The sequence below is a fragment of the Anomaloglossus baeobatrachus genome, chromosome 2 (assembly GCF_048569485.1).
Source record: "Anomaloglossus baeobatrachus isolate aAnoBae1 chromosome 2, aAnoBae1.hap1, whole genome shotgun sequence".
Lineage (NCBI taxonomy): Eukaryota > Metazoa > Chordata > Amphibia > Anura > Aromobatidae > Anomaloglossus > Anomaloglossus baeobatrachus.
The window spans coordinates 254,014,524-254,034,670 of NC_134354.1; the positions used below are offsets into that span (position 1 = coordinate 254,014,524).

The following is a 20,147-nucleotide window of genomic DNA, read 5'->3' on the forward strand; positions in this document are numbered from 1 at the left end:
AATAAGTCCTCTGCATACAGAGACAGGCGTTCATCTCCCTTTCGGTGCTTCACTCCTTGGTAAATTGGGTCCGCCCAAATGCGCACCGCCAACGGCTCCATGGCCAGGGCAAACAGGAGAGGGGATAGGGGGCATCCCTGTCTGGTTCCCCTCCCCAGGGAGAAAGCTTCCGACACCCCGCCACCCACCTGGATGTTAGCAGACGGTGCTTTATATATAATCTCAATCCATCTGATGAATTTGTTGCCGACACCAAATGCCAGCAGCACCTCCAGCAGGTATGGCCATTCTATAGAATCAAAGGCCTTGGCCGCATCCAATGAGACCAGAGCCCAATCCTCCTCTAACTTGGTACCCATCTGCAAGATCACCTGCGCCCTCCTCAGGTTATCCAAGCTACTCCTACCCGGAATGAATCCCGACTGGTCTTCATGTATTATGGAGGAGATCACTTTGTTAAGTCTAGTTGCCAATATTTTGGTAAGAATTTTATAGTCAGAGTTCAACAAAGAGATCGGTCTGTACGAGCCGCAATCCAATGGGTCCTTGTCTGGTTTCAGTAGCAGAACGATGGTTGCCTCATAGAAAGAGTCAGGCAACCGTCCTTTACGGAACGAAGCCTCAACCGTTTCCAGGAGGGCTGGAGCGAGGCCCCCCTGATATTTGCTAAATATTTCAATCGGGAGTCCGTCAGGACCAGACGCCCTACCTTTATTAAGTGCCCCCATCGCTTCCACCATCTCCTCCATATTATTGGGCTTATCCAAGGCCGATCTCTGAGCTGAAGTCAATCTGGGAAACTCCAGACCTCGCAGGTAATCAGCAATCTCCTCCCTCGACATGGTCAGTCTGGACTCATATAGGTTCCTATAAAATTCCAAGAACACTTCCAGAATGTCATTGACGGAAGTAACTGGTTCACCACTAGGGGCTCTAATCTTAAGGACCGCAGGTGAGCTATTGGACTGGTGCACCAAGAACGCTAGTAGGCTACTAGATTGGTTCCCTTGCTCGAAATACCACTGGTTCGTGAAGAAGACATGTCTCTTGGCCTTATCCTGTAAATATAAAAGATATTTCCTCCCAGCTTGTAACCATTAAGTTCTGTTTTCCTCAGACGGGTCCGAAGTAAATCTATGTTCTAGTGGTCTATTTTGAGTGGCCAATTCCTCCTCCTCTCTGGCCGCCTGTTTCTTAATATATGAGATGGAGGAGTGACAGCATCCCCTCAAATAAGTGCGTCCCAATAGGCCGAGTGATTTACCTCTATGGAATTCGTCTAAAGGGGGCTTTACACGCTGCGACATCGCTAATGCGGAGTCGTTGGGGTCACGGAATTTGTGACGCACATCCGGCCGCATTAGCGATGTTGCTGCGTGTGACACCGAAGAGCGATTTTGCATCGTTGCAAAAACGTGCAAAATCGCTCATCGGTGACATGGGGGTCCATTCTCGATTATCGTTACTGCAGCAGTAATGATGTAGTTCGTCGCTCCTGCGGCAGCACACATCGCTATGTGTGACGCCGCAGGAACGAGGAACCTCTCCTTACCTGCCTCCCGGCCGCTATGCGGAAGGAAGGAGGTGGGCGGGATGTTCCGGCCACTCATCTCCGCCCCTCCGCTTCTATTGGGCGGCCGCTCAGTGACGTCGCTGTGACGCCGCACGGACCGCCCCCTTAGAAAAGAGGCGGTTCGCCGGTCACAGCGACGTCGCCGGGCAGGTAAGTATGTGTGACGGGTCTGCGCAATGTTGTGCGGCACAGGCAGAGATTTGCCCGTGTCGCACAGCAGATGGGGGCGGGTACCCACGCTAGCGATATCGGGACCGATATCGCAGAGTGTAAAGTAGCCTTTAGTATGTGCCATAATTTGGTCAGGAATCCTATCGTTGGTTCCGAAAAGTGAAAGCCACCAAGGGTTAATTATCCGTGACAATCTGTGTGACTTACATCCCTCCCATTTAATGCCGACAAATACCGGGGAGTGGTCTGATACTGATCTGGGCAAGTGGCATACCATTTGTATATGAGCACAGACTCTCTCATTCCCACAGATGTAGTCAATCCTAGATAAAGAATTTTTCCCCGGAATATAACATGTGTACTCTCTCAATACTGGATTATAGAACCGCCACATGTCACGCCATCCCACCTCCTGTAGGAATGCGCTCAGTCTGGTTTGTATTGTATGAGAGATCGAGATCTGTCGGGCGCTGAATCTATCCAGTTCTGGGTTATTGATCAAGTTAAAGTCCCCCATGCAGAGCACCAGAGCTTGCGGGAATTGCGAGGCAAACTTAGCCGCCTCATACAGTATCGAAATTCCCATCGCAGGGGGGATGTATATGGCTAGGATCACTATCATTACCCCATCAATGTGAGCTTGGATAAATACATAACTCCCATCATTATCCTTTATAAACCTACCTGGGTCCCAGCGCAATGTTTTGTGGATTAGCACTGATACTCCCCTAGAATATGAGAAATGAACAGAATGGGCTGACCATTGAACCCAAGGCTTCTGAAGCACTCTAGTGGTCTCTACCAATAAGTGGGTCTCTTGTAAACATACGATCTGAGCTTTGGATATTTTGATATGTGCAAATACTGCCGCCCTTTTCCTGGCTGTGCCCAGTCCCCTAACATTCCATGTCATTAAGTTTAAAGCCATTGAAAGATATCACCTGCTAGACTAAATGAAGTATGTCAAGAACTTAACCTACAGTAGAACTTGGGTGAACGTACCCTTGAATGCGAACAATCGGCTGCACTTACGCAGCCGACAAGAACTGGTCCAATAGTGTGACCAGGAGAGATATTCCCTAGCAACGACTAGGGTGAACCAACGTGGCTAGATAATGTACTTGGTACGGGGGTGTCCTCAAACAAAGACTTGAGCGGCTCCTGCAGTCCAACAGCTTAAATTTATCAATTACCTTGCTACATAACCTATAACATGCATAATTAAGGGAAAGAATAGGGGGGTAAGGAGATAGGAGGGAGAGAGAGAGAGAGAGAGAGAGAGAGGGAAAGAAGAAAAAAAAAAAAAAAGGGGGGGTGAGGGGGAGTGTGGAGGAGGGAGAGATATGGAGGGGGGAGGAAGGGGGAAAAGTGTGAAGAAGGAGAGGTATGGAGGGGGAGGGAGCATGGGGGAAGCGGGGGGGTGTTGAGGGAGGGGGGAATTGGGGGTTGAAAACAAGGGGAAAAGGACTGTGGGGGAGAGAGATTGAGGGGACAGGAAGGGCAGAAGGGTTGGTGTGGGTGGGAAGGGGGGGGAGTAAGAGGGGGCAGGGATAAGGGGGTTGAGCAGGAGAGGGGGGGGAAGAATGAGAGTGTGGAGGAAACCAAAGGGATAGTTGCAAGTAGCATTAGGTTATGAGATACTATAATACGTGGTAGCCTAAGAAACTTCATAAAGCTCTACAATAGAAACCAACATTGTGAACTTAGATGTGTTGCAGAATAGTGCGATCCCAAAATGGAGTCCCATACCGGACCGAGAAATACAGGATAACATGAGTCCGCTTGAAGGTGCTTTTGGTGACGCAGCAACGGTCCGGCCCAAGTCCCGTCGGACCTCATCTCAGTCCAGGCCCCACAAGCGACGCAACTGTGACCGAAGTGGCGGTAATCCGGGACTCTTGGACACAAACTGAACTCAGCAATGATCGCAGGCCATGTCATATCCGAGAACGCAGCCCCGGCCCGCCTCCAGTTATCCAGACGCGGGGGGGGTTAGATAACTGGCTCAGTGGAGGACCCATATTGGTCGCATCTGGGGGCCCACAAGCGTCCGGAGGGTCGCAATCGCAACAGCGCATCTTCACATAATCACCAGCTCATCAGCAATCTGGAACCAGGAGATCGGGGAGCGGGCGCAACAGCGATCCCGAACCCCTCTCCACTTACAAAACAGGAGGAAAGGAGGAAAAATTATTTCGCGCCTTCAATAACGAGGGACGCAGGATTCCAACAGTGGAAGATCAAAAATCGATCGCAACAGCGATTTCAAACACAACGCCCCAGAAACGGGAATCGCAATTCCGTCCTCACTCCGGAAGAGAAAAGGGGAGGTGGGTCGAAACCGCGATGCAGACACAACAATGATCACCAGGGTAACGCCCGAATCAGCAGCGCATCAGCGTTTCCTTTTCAGCGAGTTGATCCAATCATCCGCTTCCGCAGGAGAGGTGAAGAAAAGGAACACTCTTGATGAACCAGACGAGCTGGGAAGATCATGGAGTAGGTGTATTTTTGTTTTTACATAAATATATGTATTTATAGGTATAATATTGTATTCACTTTTTGTTCTTTATTTTGTGATTTTTAAAAATACAATTTTTTTTTACTATTTTTAACTTTACCTTGTATTAATCTGATCACTAGTGTAACATACTGCAATGCACAAGTATTGCGATACATTACACCTGTCAGTGTGACACTGACAGAGGCTTCTTAGAGAATGCTGCTGGCATGATCTAATTGGCTTGCTGTAGCTGGCTGACCCAGAAGTCGTCATGGCCACCTCAGGTTTCTGTGGCAATGATCACGCCCCCGTGATCACGTTGTGGGGGTCCTGATCGCATGGGAGAGGAAGCACACTCCCTCTCCCAACCCACTAATTGCTGCAATCACTTTTGATCGCAGCATTTAGGGAGTTAGACAGCCAGGGGTGGGCGCGAGAACCATCCCTGGCTGTGTAAGCCAGAGCTCGGCTAACACTTACGCTAAGCTACTGGCGCCGATTGTGTGGGCACAGCTCTTGTACCTACACAATCACTATGATGTTAGGTCATGAACCTCTATCCAACCATGATGTAAACTTACAAAGTAGGTGAAGAGGTTAATATGTTTATATTAATATTGAGCAAAATTAATTTTAGCCTGTTGATTCAGCCCTCCACAACAGTCACAATCTCTCATGTGCATCCCCCAAGAAAATTAAATTTTGCACCCTTGTTATAGAGAATGAAGAAGGGAGCCTTGCGACACCTTTTGAGCAGAACACCATCAGAAAAGACAATTTCAAGTAGAAGAATTTTGCAGAAATGCTTGAGGTCAGAGGGAGGCTCATATGGTTTTGAAGCATAGACACAATCAAGTTGAGGTCCAAAGCAGGGCTGTGGAGTCGGAGTCTGTATTCATTTTGGTGGAGTTGGAGTCGATATAAAATAGACCGACTCCGACTCCTAAAATATGTAATAAATTGGATACAGTAGTGCAATGCAGAATGTTCTGAATATTTTTTCATAGGAATTTGGGAAAGTTATGAAGTGTACTATAAATGGCTGTTCTATTCTTGATCTAAGGCTACATTCACACACGGTGTCTTTGCTGCGTTTGTTGAGGATAAGTTTGTCAGCTGCAAAAGCAGATCAGCTTTTTAAAAAGCCGCTTCACCTGTTTTTTTCGCTTATAGATGTTTGCAATAGCAAAAGCAGATCAGAAAAACGCCACAAACTGACATGCTCATTCTTTGTGAGGATCCGTTTTTTAGCCCAAAAAACGGATCCTCAGAAAACAATGCTTCAAACATAAGTACAATTAAACTGATGAATGAGAGCAATGAACAACAGCGAGAAGAAAATGTAGGATTCAGTATGTTTGAGATACGCTAAGTTCACATTTCCGCTAAAATGTATCAGTCTTAATCCGCTGCTATGGTAAACAACGCTATCCGTTTAGCGGATTCCGCTGTGTCCAATAGACTTGCATTAGTGGCGGATTGCGACTGATGACCCTGCGTTGCGTCCGCTGCGTCGCGGTCTGTCGTTTTTTGACTGACCGCTGGGTGGGGAGCAATGTAACGTTTTTCTGGCCGTCAAAATTGACGCACCACGCAGGAATCCGCCGCAGTCCGTCACACTTGTAATGTATGTCTATGGTGCTGGATTCCGTCATAATCCGTCTTACGACGGAATCCAGCGCTGGATTCCGTCATGCTCTACTGAGCATGCCCAGCAGGTTTGGCACGACCACTGGGCTGTCCCAAACACAAACGGATCATGACTGATCCGTCAAAAAACGGACGCATAGCGGATGCAACGGACGCAATGGATCAGTTTTTTCACAGGATTCCTGTGAAAGAAATCCTGTGAAAAACACATCCGTTGCATCAGTTGACAACTTAAAAACGACTGATCCGTTGCTGACGGACCTGACGGATTTAAAACAACGGAAGTGTGAACCTAGCCTAAGGCTAAGTTCACATTTCCGTTGTTTTGTATTAGTCACATGCGTCGCTTGTGTGAGAGTGTGTGTGTATACACATGCTGAATGCGGGAGGGGGCGGAGCCGAGCGGGGGGCGGGGCCAGGCGCTGAGGATGTCAGTGGCAGTGCTGCGGTCTGCATGGCTGGGGACAGGTGTGTGTGTGTGTGTGTGTGTGTGTGTGTGTGTGTACACACATGTGCGGAGTGCGGGAGGGGGCGGGGCCGAGCAGGGAAGTGTCGGCCTCCCTGCACACGTAACCAGACTAAATATCGGGTAACAAAGCACCAGATGTTTACCTTGGTTACCCGATATTTACCTTGGTTACGGGCCTACACCGCTTAGCGCTGGCTCCTTGCACCGTAACCAGGGTAAATATCGGGTAACCAACCAAAGCTGGTGACGTGTGCAGGGAGCCAGAGAGCATGCGCAGCGAAATCAGACGGATCGCGCTGCTCAAAAAACGTTACATGCTGCGTTCCTCCCGCCCGGCGGTCAGTCGTTCCACGACTGATCAGTCGGGCGGAGGGTGCAACGCAGCATCATCAGTCACAATCCTCATACAAGTCTAAGGGAGCAACGGAATCCGCTAAACGGATTCCGTTGTTTACAAGAGCAGCGGATTGTGACTGATACATTTTAGCGGAAATGTGAACTTAGCCTTAGAAGGCCACTGTGCTGTTCATGTAACTGAGGAACAAACAGATATTACAACAGAAGGACAGCAAAATGATACTTTAGAATTAGATGATCTTGTTGAAGCTGCTTCAAAACACTTTTATATTCATCACATGCGCTGTGTTGTGCACACGCTACAGCTGGCAATAAGAGATAAGGGTACTTTACACGCTCCGATCTCGCTAGCAAGATCCCAAGCGATAGTACCCGCCCCCGTCGGTTGTGCGACACGGGCAAATCGCTGCCCGTGCCGCACAACCTCGCTTACCCCCGTCACACGCACTTACCTGCCCTGCGACGTCGCTCTGGCCGGCGATCCGCCTCCTTTCTACGGGGGCGGTTCGTGCGGCGTCATAGCGACGTAACACGGCAGGCGTCCAATAGAAGCGGAGGGGCGGAGATGAGCGGGACGTAACATCCCACCCACCTCCTTTCTTCTGCTTTGCCGGTGGACGCAGGTAAGATGTTCCTCGCTCCTGCGGTGTCACACACAGCGATGTGTGCTGCCGCAGGAATGACGAACAACATCGCTAATAAGCAGAGAACGATTTTTAGTTTCAGGACGACCTCTCCGCGGCAAACGAGGGAAACGATTTTGACCGCTTTTGCGTTCGTTTAAGGTCGCTCGTACTTGTCACACACTGCAATATCGTTAATGACGCCGGATGTGTGTCACAAACACTGTGACCCCGACGATAATTCATTAACGATATTGCATCCCCCTATAGTCTGCAAGAGGAACATGCTGGAAATCTGATTGGAAAAGTGAGGAAATTGGTTATTGCCTCGAGAACCCCCAAAATTGATTCCATCTTGAAGAGATGTGCTGGGAAAGGGGCAATTGTCGATCAAACCAGTCGGTAGGGCTGCACTTATATAATGATTGAGCGATTGCTTGAACTAAAACCATTTCATATAGATATGGTGTACCCTCTAGTAACCCTAAATGAAGGTTAATGGACACAGGTGGCTGAATTGAAGGAATTGCTTAATCATCCATTTACCGTGACTAAAAAATTACAAGCTGAGGATTTAACTTCTGGCACTTTCATAAGGGAGTGGAAGAACTTGCTATTTTGCCTGTCTCAAAGAGTAGGTTTAATCGCAGATGGCATTTCTGCTTCAATAAAATGGAGAGAGACACAGCTATTGGAAAATACAATTCTTCTGGAAGCTGTTTATGTGGACCCAAGTCATCATATACTGCTTGATGATCAACAGCTTACTAAAGGAATAGAAGCTCTGACTGAGGTAGCAGTTAGGATGAGTGGCCTACAGGACTGCCAGGCGCAAGAGGACTTGGGTCCTGACAGTGCTACTGCTGCCATATCTTCATCTTCATCAGATGAGGAGTTTAACTTTGACAAGAATTTGGATGACATGGAGCAGGCAAAGCGTTGCCGCTAGGAAAAAGATTTCACTCTGTCTCCTATTGTAAGCAGATTGACCATATTTCAGCAAAATGTTTCACTTGCTCTCAAAGAAATAAAAAAATTCAACCATTCATCAAAAATGACTGTGCATGAGGCAATTCCTTTATACCCGGAAATTGTTAGAGATGTTGCCTTTGTGGTTACGGCTTTGCCTCCAACCCAAGCTAGTGTAGAGCGGTTGTTCTCTAGCCTTAAAATTATTAGGTCAGATTTGAGGTCACCTATGAAGGAGGATCTGATGGAAGCAATTCTATTTCTTAGAACAAATTCATAGACTGCACAAATGTTATTTAGTATATTTTTGCTTAAAACTGTGTTTGCCACTTACATAGTTTATTACATCGTGTTTATATACACATACATACACACACTATTATATATACACCGTATTTTTCGCTTTATAAGACGCACTTTTGTTCCCCCAAATTTTGGGGGAAAGTAGGGGGTGGGTCTCATAAACCGAATATACGGGGATGGGGTGGGGGGGAAGGGGTGTGTGTACATACATATATATATATATATATGTATATATATACTGCAGGGTCCGCTCTGGAGCCATGCTGGGGGCAGGTGACAGCTGCGAGCTGCAGCGTTTGATCTCCTGCTCCCGCTCATATAATATGCACAGCCGCTGTCCATCAGCAACGTGGTGCTGAAACTGCATCACGCTGAGGGGCTGGGGCAGCGGGGCATATTATTTCTGCCTGCGCCCTCCTTTGATCACACATGATCCCCCCTGTGTTAGATATGGCCCCTGTGCTGCTGCCCATAGTAAAATAAAAAAAGCTTTACTTACCTCCAGCGCTGATCTCCCGTCTCCTGCTGCTGCTGTCTGTGATAAGGCACACAGAGATGATATCACTCTGCCGTGCCGATCACATGACCGGCAGCAAGAACTAGGAAGTGCAGGAAGCCGGAGCTCAACTGCGAGGTGGGAGACACGAGGAGGGACAGCGCTGAGAAGGAAAGAGTGTTTTATTTTATTATGGGCAGCAGCATGGGGGCATATCTAACACAGGGGAGATGTGCCATCTATAGTGGCCATGGGCAGCACACATGGGGGGCATATCTAACACAGGGGAGATGTGCCATCTATAGTGGCCATGGGCAGCACACATGGGGGGCATATCTAACACAGGGGAGATGTGCCATCTATAGTGGCCATGGGCAGCACACATGGGGGGCATATCTAACACAGGGGAGATGTGCCATCTATAGTGGCCATGGGCAGCACACATGGGGGGCATATCTAACACAGGGGAGATGTGCCATCTATAGGGGCCATGGGCAGCACACATGGGGGCCATATCAAACACAGGGAAGATGTGCCATCTATAGTGGCCATGGGCAGCACACATGGGGGCCATATCTAACACAGGGGAGGTGTGCCATCTATAGGGGCCATGGGCAGCACACATGGGGGCCATATCAAACACAGGGGAGGTGTACCATCTATAGGGGCCCTGGGCAGCACAGGGGGACGTGTCCCAGCACAAGGGGGCTATATTCAATATAAGGGGGCCATATCCAGATTAAGGGGGGCTAATTTTAGGATGGGGGGCTATGAGGGACATATACCCTATATGATTTGTTAGACGGACACTGGCATTATAAGATGGACCCCATTTAAATTTAACATTAAAAAAAAAATTCTCTTTTCCTTCACCAAATTTGGGGGTGCGTCTTATAATCAGGTGCGTCTTATAAAGCGAAAAATACGGTGTGTGTGTGTGTGTGTATATATATATATATATATATATATATACATATATATACACACTGTATAATCTATATTACATAGTGTATTACATATTTACAATTTATTACAGTTTTTTGTGTTCTAAAGTTGTATTCCAATAAATATGTTTTATGCTCTAAATATCTTGATTATTGTATCATAAAAATGATTAAATGTCTGATGTTCACATTGTACTACAATAAACACTTAAATATAAGCAATACATGTGGGACGGAGGCGTGGAGTCGGAGTCGATGCAAGGGAAATTGAGGAGTTGGAGTCAAAGGTTTGGCTTACCGACTCCACAGCCCTGGTCCAAAGGGTCCACTGTATGCTTCTAAAGAGGGATGCAGTGGGCCTCTCCCTGGATCAAAATCTTAACCTACTTGTAGAAGACCAGAAAGCGCTGAAAAAGAATGAGATGTTCTAAAATCTGCCCCTTCATGGTGGCCAGGCTAAGGGGTACTTCTCACATAGCGAGCTCGCTAGCGAGATCACTGCTGAGTCACAGGTTTTGTGACGTACCAGTGACCTCATCAGCGTTCTCGCTGTGTGTGACACTAAGCAGCGACCTGGCCCCTGCTGTGAAATCGCTGATCGTTACACACTGTTCTGGTTCATTTTTTGCTCATTGGTCTCCCGCTATGCAGCATACATCGGCGTGTTTGACGGCGGGAGACCAACGGGCACCGACTCTGTGTAAGCAGCGTACCCTGGTAACCAGGGTAAATATCGGGTAACTAAGGAAAGCGCTTTGCTTGGTTACCCGATATTTACCCTGGTTACCAGCGTACACTGCTTAGCGCTGGCTCTCTGCACACGTAGCCAGGGTACACATCGGGTTACTAAGCAAAGCGTTTTGCTTAGTTACCCGATATTTACCCGGGTTATGTGTGCAGGGAGCCAGCGCTAAGCGGTATACGCTGGTAACCAGGGTAAATATCAGGTAACTAATCAAAGCGCTTTGCTTAGTTACCCAATATTTACCCTGGTTACCAAGTGCAGAGTCGCTGGTGGCTGGTCACTGGTGAGATCTGCCTGATTGACAGCTCACCAGCGACCATGTAGCGACGCACCAGCGATCCTGACCAGGTCGTATCGTGGTTGGAATCGCTGGTACGTCATTTAGTGAGACGGTACCCTAAGACCTAGCCTTTTGTGCTTGAGATAGGATGCAAAGATGTCCACATCAGGAGTGCCTCAACAAGGACTGAGCTGGCTGAAGAATTGTAAAAAGCCAACTCTCCTGAATTCAGAATTTCCCGGCTGAGAAATGTTGTGCTCTAGATGCCCATTCTGGTAGATTCTCTCATGGTTGAAGTGCTCCTAATACCCCTCTGGTGGTTCATGTACACCACCGTTGTCAAGTTTTCTGTCTGCACTCAAACATAAGAGTCCCAAACAAGGTGGAAGGGACTTGTGGGAAATAGAAACAACAATCTGAGTTTCAGGAGGTTGACCTGAAGCCAATAAAATGTATCAGTGAAGATAATCCTTTTGTAAGGTAATCTTCCAAATACCAAAAAATGTAGGTCCTGGTCTCCAGATAAACTGTTCATATATATTACCCCAAACCAACGGATCTTGCCACAACCAGTAGTCAATCTAATGTGTATAGGGGAAACCTGCATCTCCCATGACAGCATATGACGAGAAAAGGAAGGATCCAACATGATCTCAACACGCTTCAAACCGTGCAAGACTATATATTGGGGGCTCACTTAATCCTTCAACAATGTCTCATGTATCTGGTGTACTAGTTATCTCTCATAGCCATTACCAAAGGTTGTAACTGGCACGCATGATATCACTGTTACATAATAAGTTAACACATAAGTAAAATGTGAATAGTTTTCAAAACACCCATGAACACAATATAGCTTAAAATGTTTTCTGCATTGAATTGTTTATCTGTTTAGTTGTTTGTTTGTTTTTATATTTATTGACTTATTAAGTGGAAAAAGATATTAGTGTTAGATTAGCGCAAACATGTACCTGCATAATGCAAGGAATATATAAAAATTCTGTCTGTCTGTCTGTCTTGCTCCAAAATTGTGTCCTTACGGTGACACAAAGCTGATTGGCCGCTGGGCTCGCCATGGCCCCGCCCCCCCGCACGGATTGGCTGCTCGCCTCGCCTCGGCTTCGCCCCCCCACGGATTGGTCGCTCTCCTCGGCCTGGCCCCGCCCTCCGCATGGATTGGCCGCTCGCCCCGGCCCTCCGCACGCATCGCCAGACATAACCTTGCGATGCTGGGATCTTGACGGAGCCCGTGAACGCTGGTAAACATTATACACATCGGGTAACTAAGGTCCCTTAGTTACCCGATATGTATCATAGTTACCAGTGTACACCGGCTCCGTCACGATCCCAGCAGCGCCAGACATACCCTTGCGATGCTGGGATCGTGACGGAGCAGGTGAACGCTGGTAACCATTATACACATCGGGTAACTAAGGTCCCTTAGTTACCCGATGTGTATCATAGTTACCAGCGTACACCGGCTCCCGGTACACATGTGCAGGGAGCCGGCATTATACTCCTCTCCCCCCAGGACTACTCCTCCTATTATAGTCCTCCTATTATACTCCTCTGAGTATAATAGGAGAACTATTATAGCATGGGGGATGAGCACGATGGGGTGCGCAGCATGGGGGATGTAGCACGATGGGGAGTGCGCAGCATGGGGGATGTAGCACGATGGGGAGTGCGCAGCATGGGGGATGGAGCACGATGGGGAGTGCGCAGCATGGGGGATGGAGCACGATAGGGAGTGTGCAGCATGGGGGATGGAGCACGATGGGGGGTGCGCAGCATCGGGGATGGCGCACGATGGGGAATGCGCAGCATGGGGGATGGGCACGATGGGGGGTGCGCAGCATGGGGGATGAAGCACGATGGGAGGTGCACACCTCCCCCCAACACACACACACTGGGAACCACAAACACCGCCATACACAGACACCCACACACACACAGACAACGCCGCACACACACAGCACCCAACACACAAACACCGCGGCATACATAAATATACGCACATACTGCACAACACACACATTGCACAAAACATACCTTCCCCCAAAACACACCACACCCACACAAACCGCGCAACACACACACACAACGCTACAGACACACAGCGCTCCACAAACAACGCAACACACACAACACACATACAACACCGCTCTCACCCCCCGTCACACCCAGACAACACCCAGAACATGTACAGCCCCTACACAAACACTTGGTAACTACACACAACAACATCTATATATATATAACAAAAATCATACATGAACTACACAATACGTAAATTCTAGAATACCCGATGCGTAGAATCGGGCCACCTTCTAGTATATAAAAACAATTGAAGTTAAAGGTAAGCTCACTAATCCTCCATTCCTCCTCACTCAGAGGCTGCCATGTCCAGACTTTCCATCTGATATATTTTTAGCCAAATTTAATTAAAGGTGGAGTTTTACTTTGATACTGTACTAAGACCCTCTCATCACTCACTCATCACATTTAACCCTATTTTTGAAATCAGAAAAGCTTATGGAATTCAGGGGTCTCCATTTTCCCAACATAAACCTAAAGAGTGGCCAGCATGTGTCAGCAGTACTTTTTTAGAGGTATGGAATGGCTTAGTAAACAACAGTATTTTATGCAATGGTATACAGTATTGAAAAAAAAAAAAAAGATCGTAATGTGTGCATTTTTTTTATACAATAATGTAAGACAATTAGCACCGTATCGCACTGCATGCTTATATAATGTGATACGTTGCAGATGATTTACGGGGAAAATATATGTATGTCTAAAGATCTAATATCTAAATAATGAAGCACTTACCCCACACTTTTCATCACCTGCAATGGACACTCTGAGATATTCTCTTTCAAGAAAAGCCTCTTTAGAGAAATGATCCACCAAATCTTCATGTTCTTCTTTGTATACCCTGGGAAACCAAAAGGGATAGGAAAACAGAGCACAAGAGAATGTAAGGAGACAAGAGGAGGATGTGACAAGGTGAACAGAAGAGAGGGTAAATGATACGTACAAGCAGACAATACAATGTCAGGAAGATAAAAGGAGTGACTCACTGTAAGTCTGAGCTGCTGTCGATTTTCATAAAGTCCTGTTTTGCTCTAAGTAAAATGTCAGGCTCGAGTCTGGGGAGAATCAACAGCAGATTGGAAATACGGATGAGAAAGAACTCAAAGGCAATGTGAAACATATTAGGGCAAGGAAAGAAGGTGAAAGAAATACAATTATCATTTAGTAATAATACTAGTAGACAACGCTATTGTTTAAGTCTTCCTTTATCTACCGTAATTGCTTCCACTTAATTCCTTAAATGTACCCTATAGTTTCTTCTTTATCATCCTACTCATTTAGTTTTGTTCTGGGTGGTTTTTAGCATTGGCAGACATTCTTTATACCTTTGTTGATTCCTTATTTTATTGGGAACCTGACAGATTATACATGCGCAGTATGTATCAGGCGCTGGCTGTACAATCTCAGCCAGGTATTTTTGACTCAAACACTGCGGTGTTTCAGAGAAAAACAATTGAATTGCCGCACTGGAGACTATATTGGACAGGTGGGTCTCGGGCGGCTTCTTCCGCCTGCTGCGATGGGGTGACAGGTCTCTCCCTCCAGGAGGCGGGCAGAAGAAGCTGTCTCGGTACCTACCTGTCCAATGCAGCTCAGTCACCAGCAATTATTAAACTAGGTTTTTCTCTGAAATACGCAGCTTTCAGAGTAAAAAATGGATGAAATCATACAACCAGTGCCAGATACATGCTGCTCAGCTGTCAGGTTCTCTTTAAGTTAATATTTTCTAGCACAAGGTTTCCCCTCAATCAATAACAAAATGACTCAACTATACATAGTACACCAAGCATATTTAGCCTCACTGAGATTATTTCAGATGCGCCACCTGACAACCTCAGAATGTCTAAGATGTCATATTGAAGATTCAGACTTTATCCACATGATTTGGAGTTGTTCAGTGATCGCCTCTTTTTGGCAAGAGGTTGTCTCGATTCTATCTTCCCTGGCCTGCTCCCCCATACCCCTTGACCCATTGCTCTGTCTTTTCAGAGTTCTAGACGAGGGGTCTTGGACCCATCACATCAAAATTTTCCTACGGGAGACTCTCTTTATGGCTAGGAAACTTATAGCCCTACATTGGATGGGCAACTCCCACACAACATGAGCTTGGATAGAGTTAATCACTACAATAATTCTATTCGAACATACTCTATACCAAAACAGAGGATACCCTGAAAAGTTGGTTACGGTCTGGGAAATGTGGAACTCCTCCCTGACAATATCCACCTGAATGTAGTGCTTATAAGGAGTTTTTACCTACGAGATGTAATGTTATTTATGGTCTGGGATACTTTAAAAATATTTTAAAATTGGCACCCGATGGCAGAAGTGGTTACTTTGTTATTCTAGTTCCCCTTTTAGGCACCGAAATTTAGAACAAAAATTCTAAGAGAAACCGATTTGGTCAAAAGTATAACAAGTTTTATTATTTAAAATGAATACCAACAGGCAGAGAGCCTAGAAAAGGAGCATCACATGTACAAATATTATAAAGAGGTCAAGGACAGGTATCACTGCACAGGTGTTACAAAGTTATGAAAAAATTTTAAATATACGGTACCATATCACATTAACACATATATTCACAAGTATAATGTCTATAACAGGCATGCAAGAACAAAGGGCCTAACCCTGTGGTGTCTATTTTATATATGTGATAATGGACACATATAATATCGATCATCAGTAATATTAAAGGGCCAGAACCATATTCGCTATAATCAACACTCACATGGGTATATATAGTAGTAATGGCTGTAATGTACAATGTAAGAAAATGTTATGGAACGGTGTACATTAGCAGTACTAAGTTTAGTTTACATGGCCTGTTATGCAAGAGTATCTAAAGCAGATGTATGTAAAAAACGCTTAACTAGAGACATGGTGGATGTAAAGTAGAAGATTTTTACCTGTGCAGAGGGAGACCTGTGCTCACATGTGACGTCAGCCCCAACGCGCACGTTTCGGCGTCACCTTTGTCCAACTCCCACCCAACATGAGCTTGGATAGAGTTAGTCACTACAATAATTCTATTCGAACGTACTCTATACCAAAACAGAGGATACCCTGAAAAGTTGGTTACGGTCTGGGAAATGTGGAACTCCTCCCTGTCAATATCCACCTGAATGTAGTGCTTATAAGGAGTTTTTACCTACGAGATGTAATCTGTTATTTATGGTCTGGGATACTTTAAAAATATGTTAAAATTGGCACCCGATGGCAGAAGTGGTTACTTTGTTATTCTAGTTCTCCTTTTAGTTAGTTTTATATATTTCAGGTACTTCATTTGTACAGCCTACTTATGTTGGGTAAGAACATTGCTACTTTGCATTGATTAGCTATTGGATTCTACTGTTATTCATGACTATGCTATGATTCCTCCTTATTGTATCATTATGTGTTGGTTATATTTCTAACTTGCAACTGTTATACTTTGGCTGTTAAATAAACAAATGAAAAAAAATATTTTCTAGCCAAATATATTTGGCTTCCTTAAAGGGGTTGTCCATTAAAGTAGTGGACAACCCCTTTAAGCCCTTGGCATTACAGCCAGTTTTGGCTTTTATACCAAACCATTTCAGTTTTCCACTTTTCTGTTGTCACATTCCAGGAGATGTAACTATTTTAAGATTTTGGCATATATGAGGCTTGTTTTTTTTTATGGTATAATTTTTGAGTACTTATATCTTTATTAATAAACTTTTTTTTAACACTTTATGGGAAATAATATAAACAAAGCCGCAATTCTAGCCCTATTTTCTTGCATTTAAAATGTTATGCTGTTCGTCTTCGTGCATAGATAAAACGCTATCTTCATTCTGTGGGTCAGTACGAATATGGCGATAAACAATGTGTATATTTTATGTTTTATTAGTTTTGCACAATTGATACACTATTTGAAAAAAAACAAAAAAAAAAAAACAATTTGCGTTTGGGTTGCCATATTCTGAGAACCACAAGCTTCATGATTGCCTGTCCTCAACCCATCAGCACCCTGCGATCGTGTTGCGGGGGTCCTAATGGACTGACAAAGTAGCGATCACACTTTGTCAAACTCCTCAGGTACTGAATTCATAACTGACAGCGGCATCTGAGGGGTTAGGGTATATGTACATGTTGAGTATTTACAGCACATTTTTCTGCACCAAATCCCAGAGTGCTGGCAGGTGAAAAGAAGATGTAAAATATGCATGTTTTTTGATGTGGTTCTACTTGCATTTTTTCCCCATTGATTTGAATAAGTGAAAAATGCTGCAAAAATGCTGACTGGAGTGACAGGCTGCAAATTTGGAAAAATGCTTTGATGGCTCAAATCCGCAAATAAAAAAAAAAAGAGCAGAATGATATTTCAATTTACAGTATCAACAAGTTAAGAGCAGCGTCTTTTACAATTAAAACATGTGCAGAAAAAACACAAGCTCTTAAAGTGCTGAGATCAGCTGCTCTGTTCTGTACAGTGCCTTGCGAAAGTATTCGGCCCCCTTGAATTTTTCAACCTTTTCCCACATTTCAGGCTTCAAACATAAAGATAAAAAATTTTAAATTTTATGGTAAAGAATCAACAACAAGTGGGACACAATTGTGAAGTTGAACAATATTTATTGCTTCTTTTAAATTTTTGTAAAAAATAAAAAACTGAAAAGTGGGGCATGCAATATTATTCGTCCCCTTTAAGTTAATACTTTGTAGCGCCACCTTTTGCTGCGATAACAGCTGCAGTCGCTTGGGGTATGTCTCTATCAGTTTTGCACATCGAGAGACTGAAATTCTTGCCCATTCTTCCTTTGTAAACAGCTCGAGCTCAGTGAGGTTGGATGGAGAGCGTTTGTGAACAGTAGTTTTCAGCTCTTTCCACAGAGTAAGGGGTTAATGGCCGCGGGTGGAAGCGATTCCACCCGCGGCTAGCAGGCACACATGTCAGCTGTTGATAACAGCTGATATGTGCGCAGATCGTCGCCGCCGCCTGCCGGTGGCAGGGGGCGGCGCTTACCGGCACACGATCCATGACGTACCCAGTACGTCATGGGTCGTTAAGGGGTTAAAGATTTCTATTTTTTCACTTTGTGTTGCCTTACTTGATATCTTGACTTATTTGTCGCTCTAGACGCTGTCTCCTTTCCTCAAGCTTCTCAATCGGACTTTCCTCTGGAAACTCATATGGAGCAGAACGCATATCACTGTCAGCGAGGGAACGACTGAACAGTTCCTGAGGGATAGATGACAAAATTGTTTAATAAAAAAACCCACAATAAATAATGAGGTTATTAAGTGAGTTGTCTTGCTGCAGCTTCCCTGAACAAAAAGAGAAATGTGTTGAGGACTTCAGGTGCATCTCCAGCAGTGATCAATTGTGGGGAGGTGGTGTGTGGGGGCATTAAAAGAGGGATTTTTCTGATAAGGCAACATGGGACATTTTTAATACCTCTGCTATTTCTTTGTATTTTCCCTCCATGGATGTTCTTAATTCTCGACTCAACTGCTTTAGACTATGAGGGGTGCCAGAGAAGGATTTGGCTGACTGTAGTAGATGGAGTGGAGACCCCCGAAAATCTGAAAGACAAGTGCTTTTATATTAATAAAAACGTCAAATAACATCTTTATGTGATTGCTATATTATATACAGTGTGAATTGTGATTACAACTTAAAAAGGTTACAGTATAAGATCAATGATAAGGGACCAAGGAAGTAATAAAAAGTCTTACAAATATATAAACAGTACATGGCAGTGGTCTTGATGGTGTGATGTTGTCAGTGCCTGCGCTTTCATCCTTTTTCTGTTACTTTTATAGATCCAGCAATGTGTAGAGATTGTCACCATTCACACCAGTTGCATAACATAGAAATGTAAGGTAGCTCACCATAAATGTTCAGTTTAAGGCCATGTTCCCTTAAAGTGCGAATGTAGCCTATTATTTCTGCTGCATTTCAGCTATTGTGTAAGGACTCAGATGAGTTATGTATAATATCACGACAGTCAGATATTACAGCATTGTTAGATGAGATCTGCAATGTTTGTAATAATACATATCTCAGCTCTGCTGTCTCCCTACACATTAGGTGCAGAGATCAGTGGAGAGGAGGCGTGTTCTTTTTCCCCCCTGTGCGTTGTTACCTGTTTATGATTGGTCAAATTTGTGAAGAGGAAGAAGTACACGCCCCAAGAGACAAATCTGTGCTAAAACTTTACAAGCTAATATCTCCAAAACAGAGAGAAATTTAAAAAGAAACTGGTGAAACGTCATGGGTGCATTATATGTTCCCCTTTTTCACTCCTTTCTTTTTCTCCAGCACTATATGTTGACTTACACAGGAAACAAAATGCACAATAAAAAGAATAAATGTTCCTAGACAATCATTTAGGACCATAATTGACTTGGCTGTTTGGGGTCTTGAGGATTTAGGGATTTTATTGTTTTTTACTTCGTTCATTCTGGGAGCCAAAGCTATTTATTTTATGTTGATGTATTTGTTACCTGTGTTAAGCAACATACTATATGTTTTTACTGGACTCCTCTGCATACTGTGATATTCCATACAGAAAAAAAAAAGTATACCAGCCAGATGAAAGCAGAGACACGCTTTTGGTCTCAGTCTAGTAAATGGAGCTTATGAATACTGGCAAAAAAAGTGTGTAGTAAGCCTAAGAGTAATGGAAACATAGGAGATGGAATGATTTTTAGAAAGGATGCTCCTGTCCATAGGTACTGCTGTTACATCCGTTCCATGTCCCCCTGGTGTTCTTCGATCCCCTATGATTAAGCTCTTCATGTGCCCTTCACTGGTGGCCACACATGCCCAGTCACAAGTTCTTACCACCCAGATTGTCTTGTACACAAAAAGGCAGAATTATTCATGCCACTGTGCAGGCCAGTCAATAAGAAATCTCCCAGCACTGATCACATTAGTGAAAGGTCTGGGAAGGAATGGTATGGACACCAGGGGGCGCCAACACAAGCCTGTCACAGC

At 45.0% G+C, this 20,147-nt stretch overlaps 1 protein-coding gene across 4 annotated transcripts in view; it reads right to left on the reverse strand.

Annotated features, from left to right (window-relative positions):
* The window catches only part of AMPD2 (adenosine monophosphate deaminase 2), a 190,669-nt gene that overhangs the window by 125,539 nt on the left and 44,983 nt on the right, over positions 1 to 20,147 (reverse strand). For all 4 annotated transcript variants that reach the window (XM_075335749.1, XM_075335750.1, XM_075335752.1 and 1 more), the window contains exons 2-5: positions 18,603 to 18,730; positions 18,256 to 18,386; positions 14,167 to 14,235; positions 13,916 to 14,021 (exon numbers count right to left, since the gene is read on the reverse strand). In XM_075335749.1, coding sequence (XP_075191864.1) covers positions 13,916 to 14,021; positions 14,167 to 14,235; positions 18,256 to 18,386; positions 18,603 to 18,730 — 434 coding nt within the window. The remainder of the gene's footprint in view (positions 1 to 13,915; positions 14,022 to 14,166; positions 14,236 to 18,255; positions 18,387 to 18,602; positions 18,731 to 20,147) is intronic.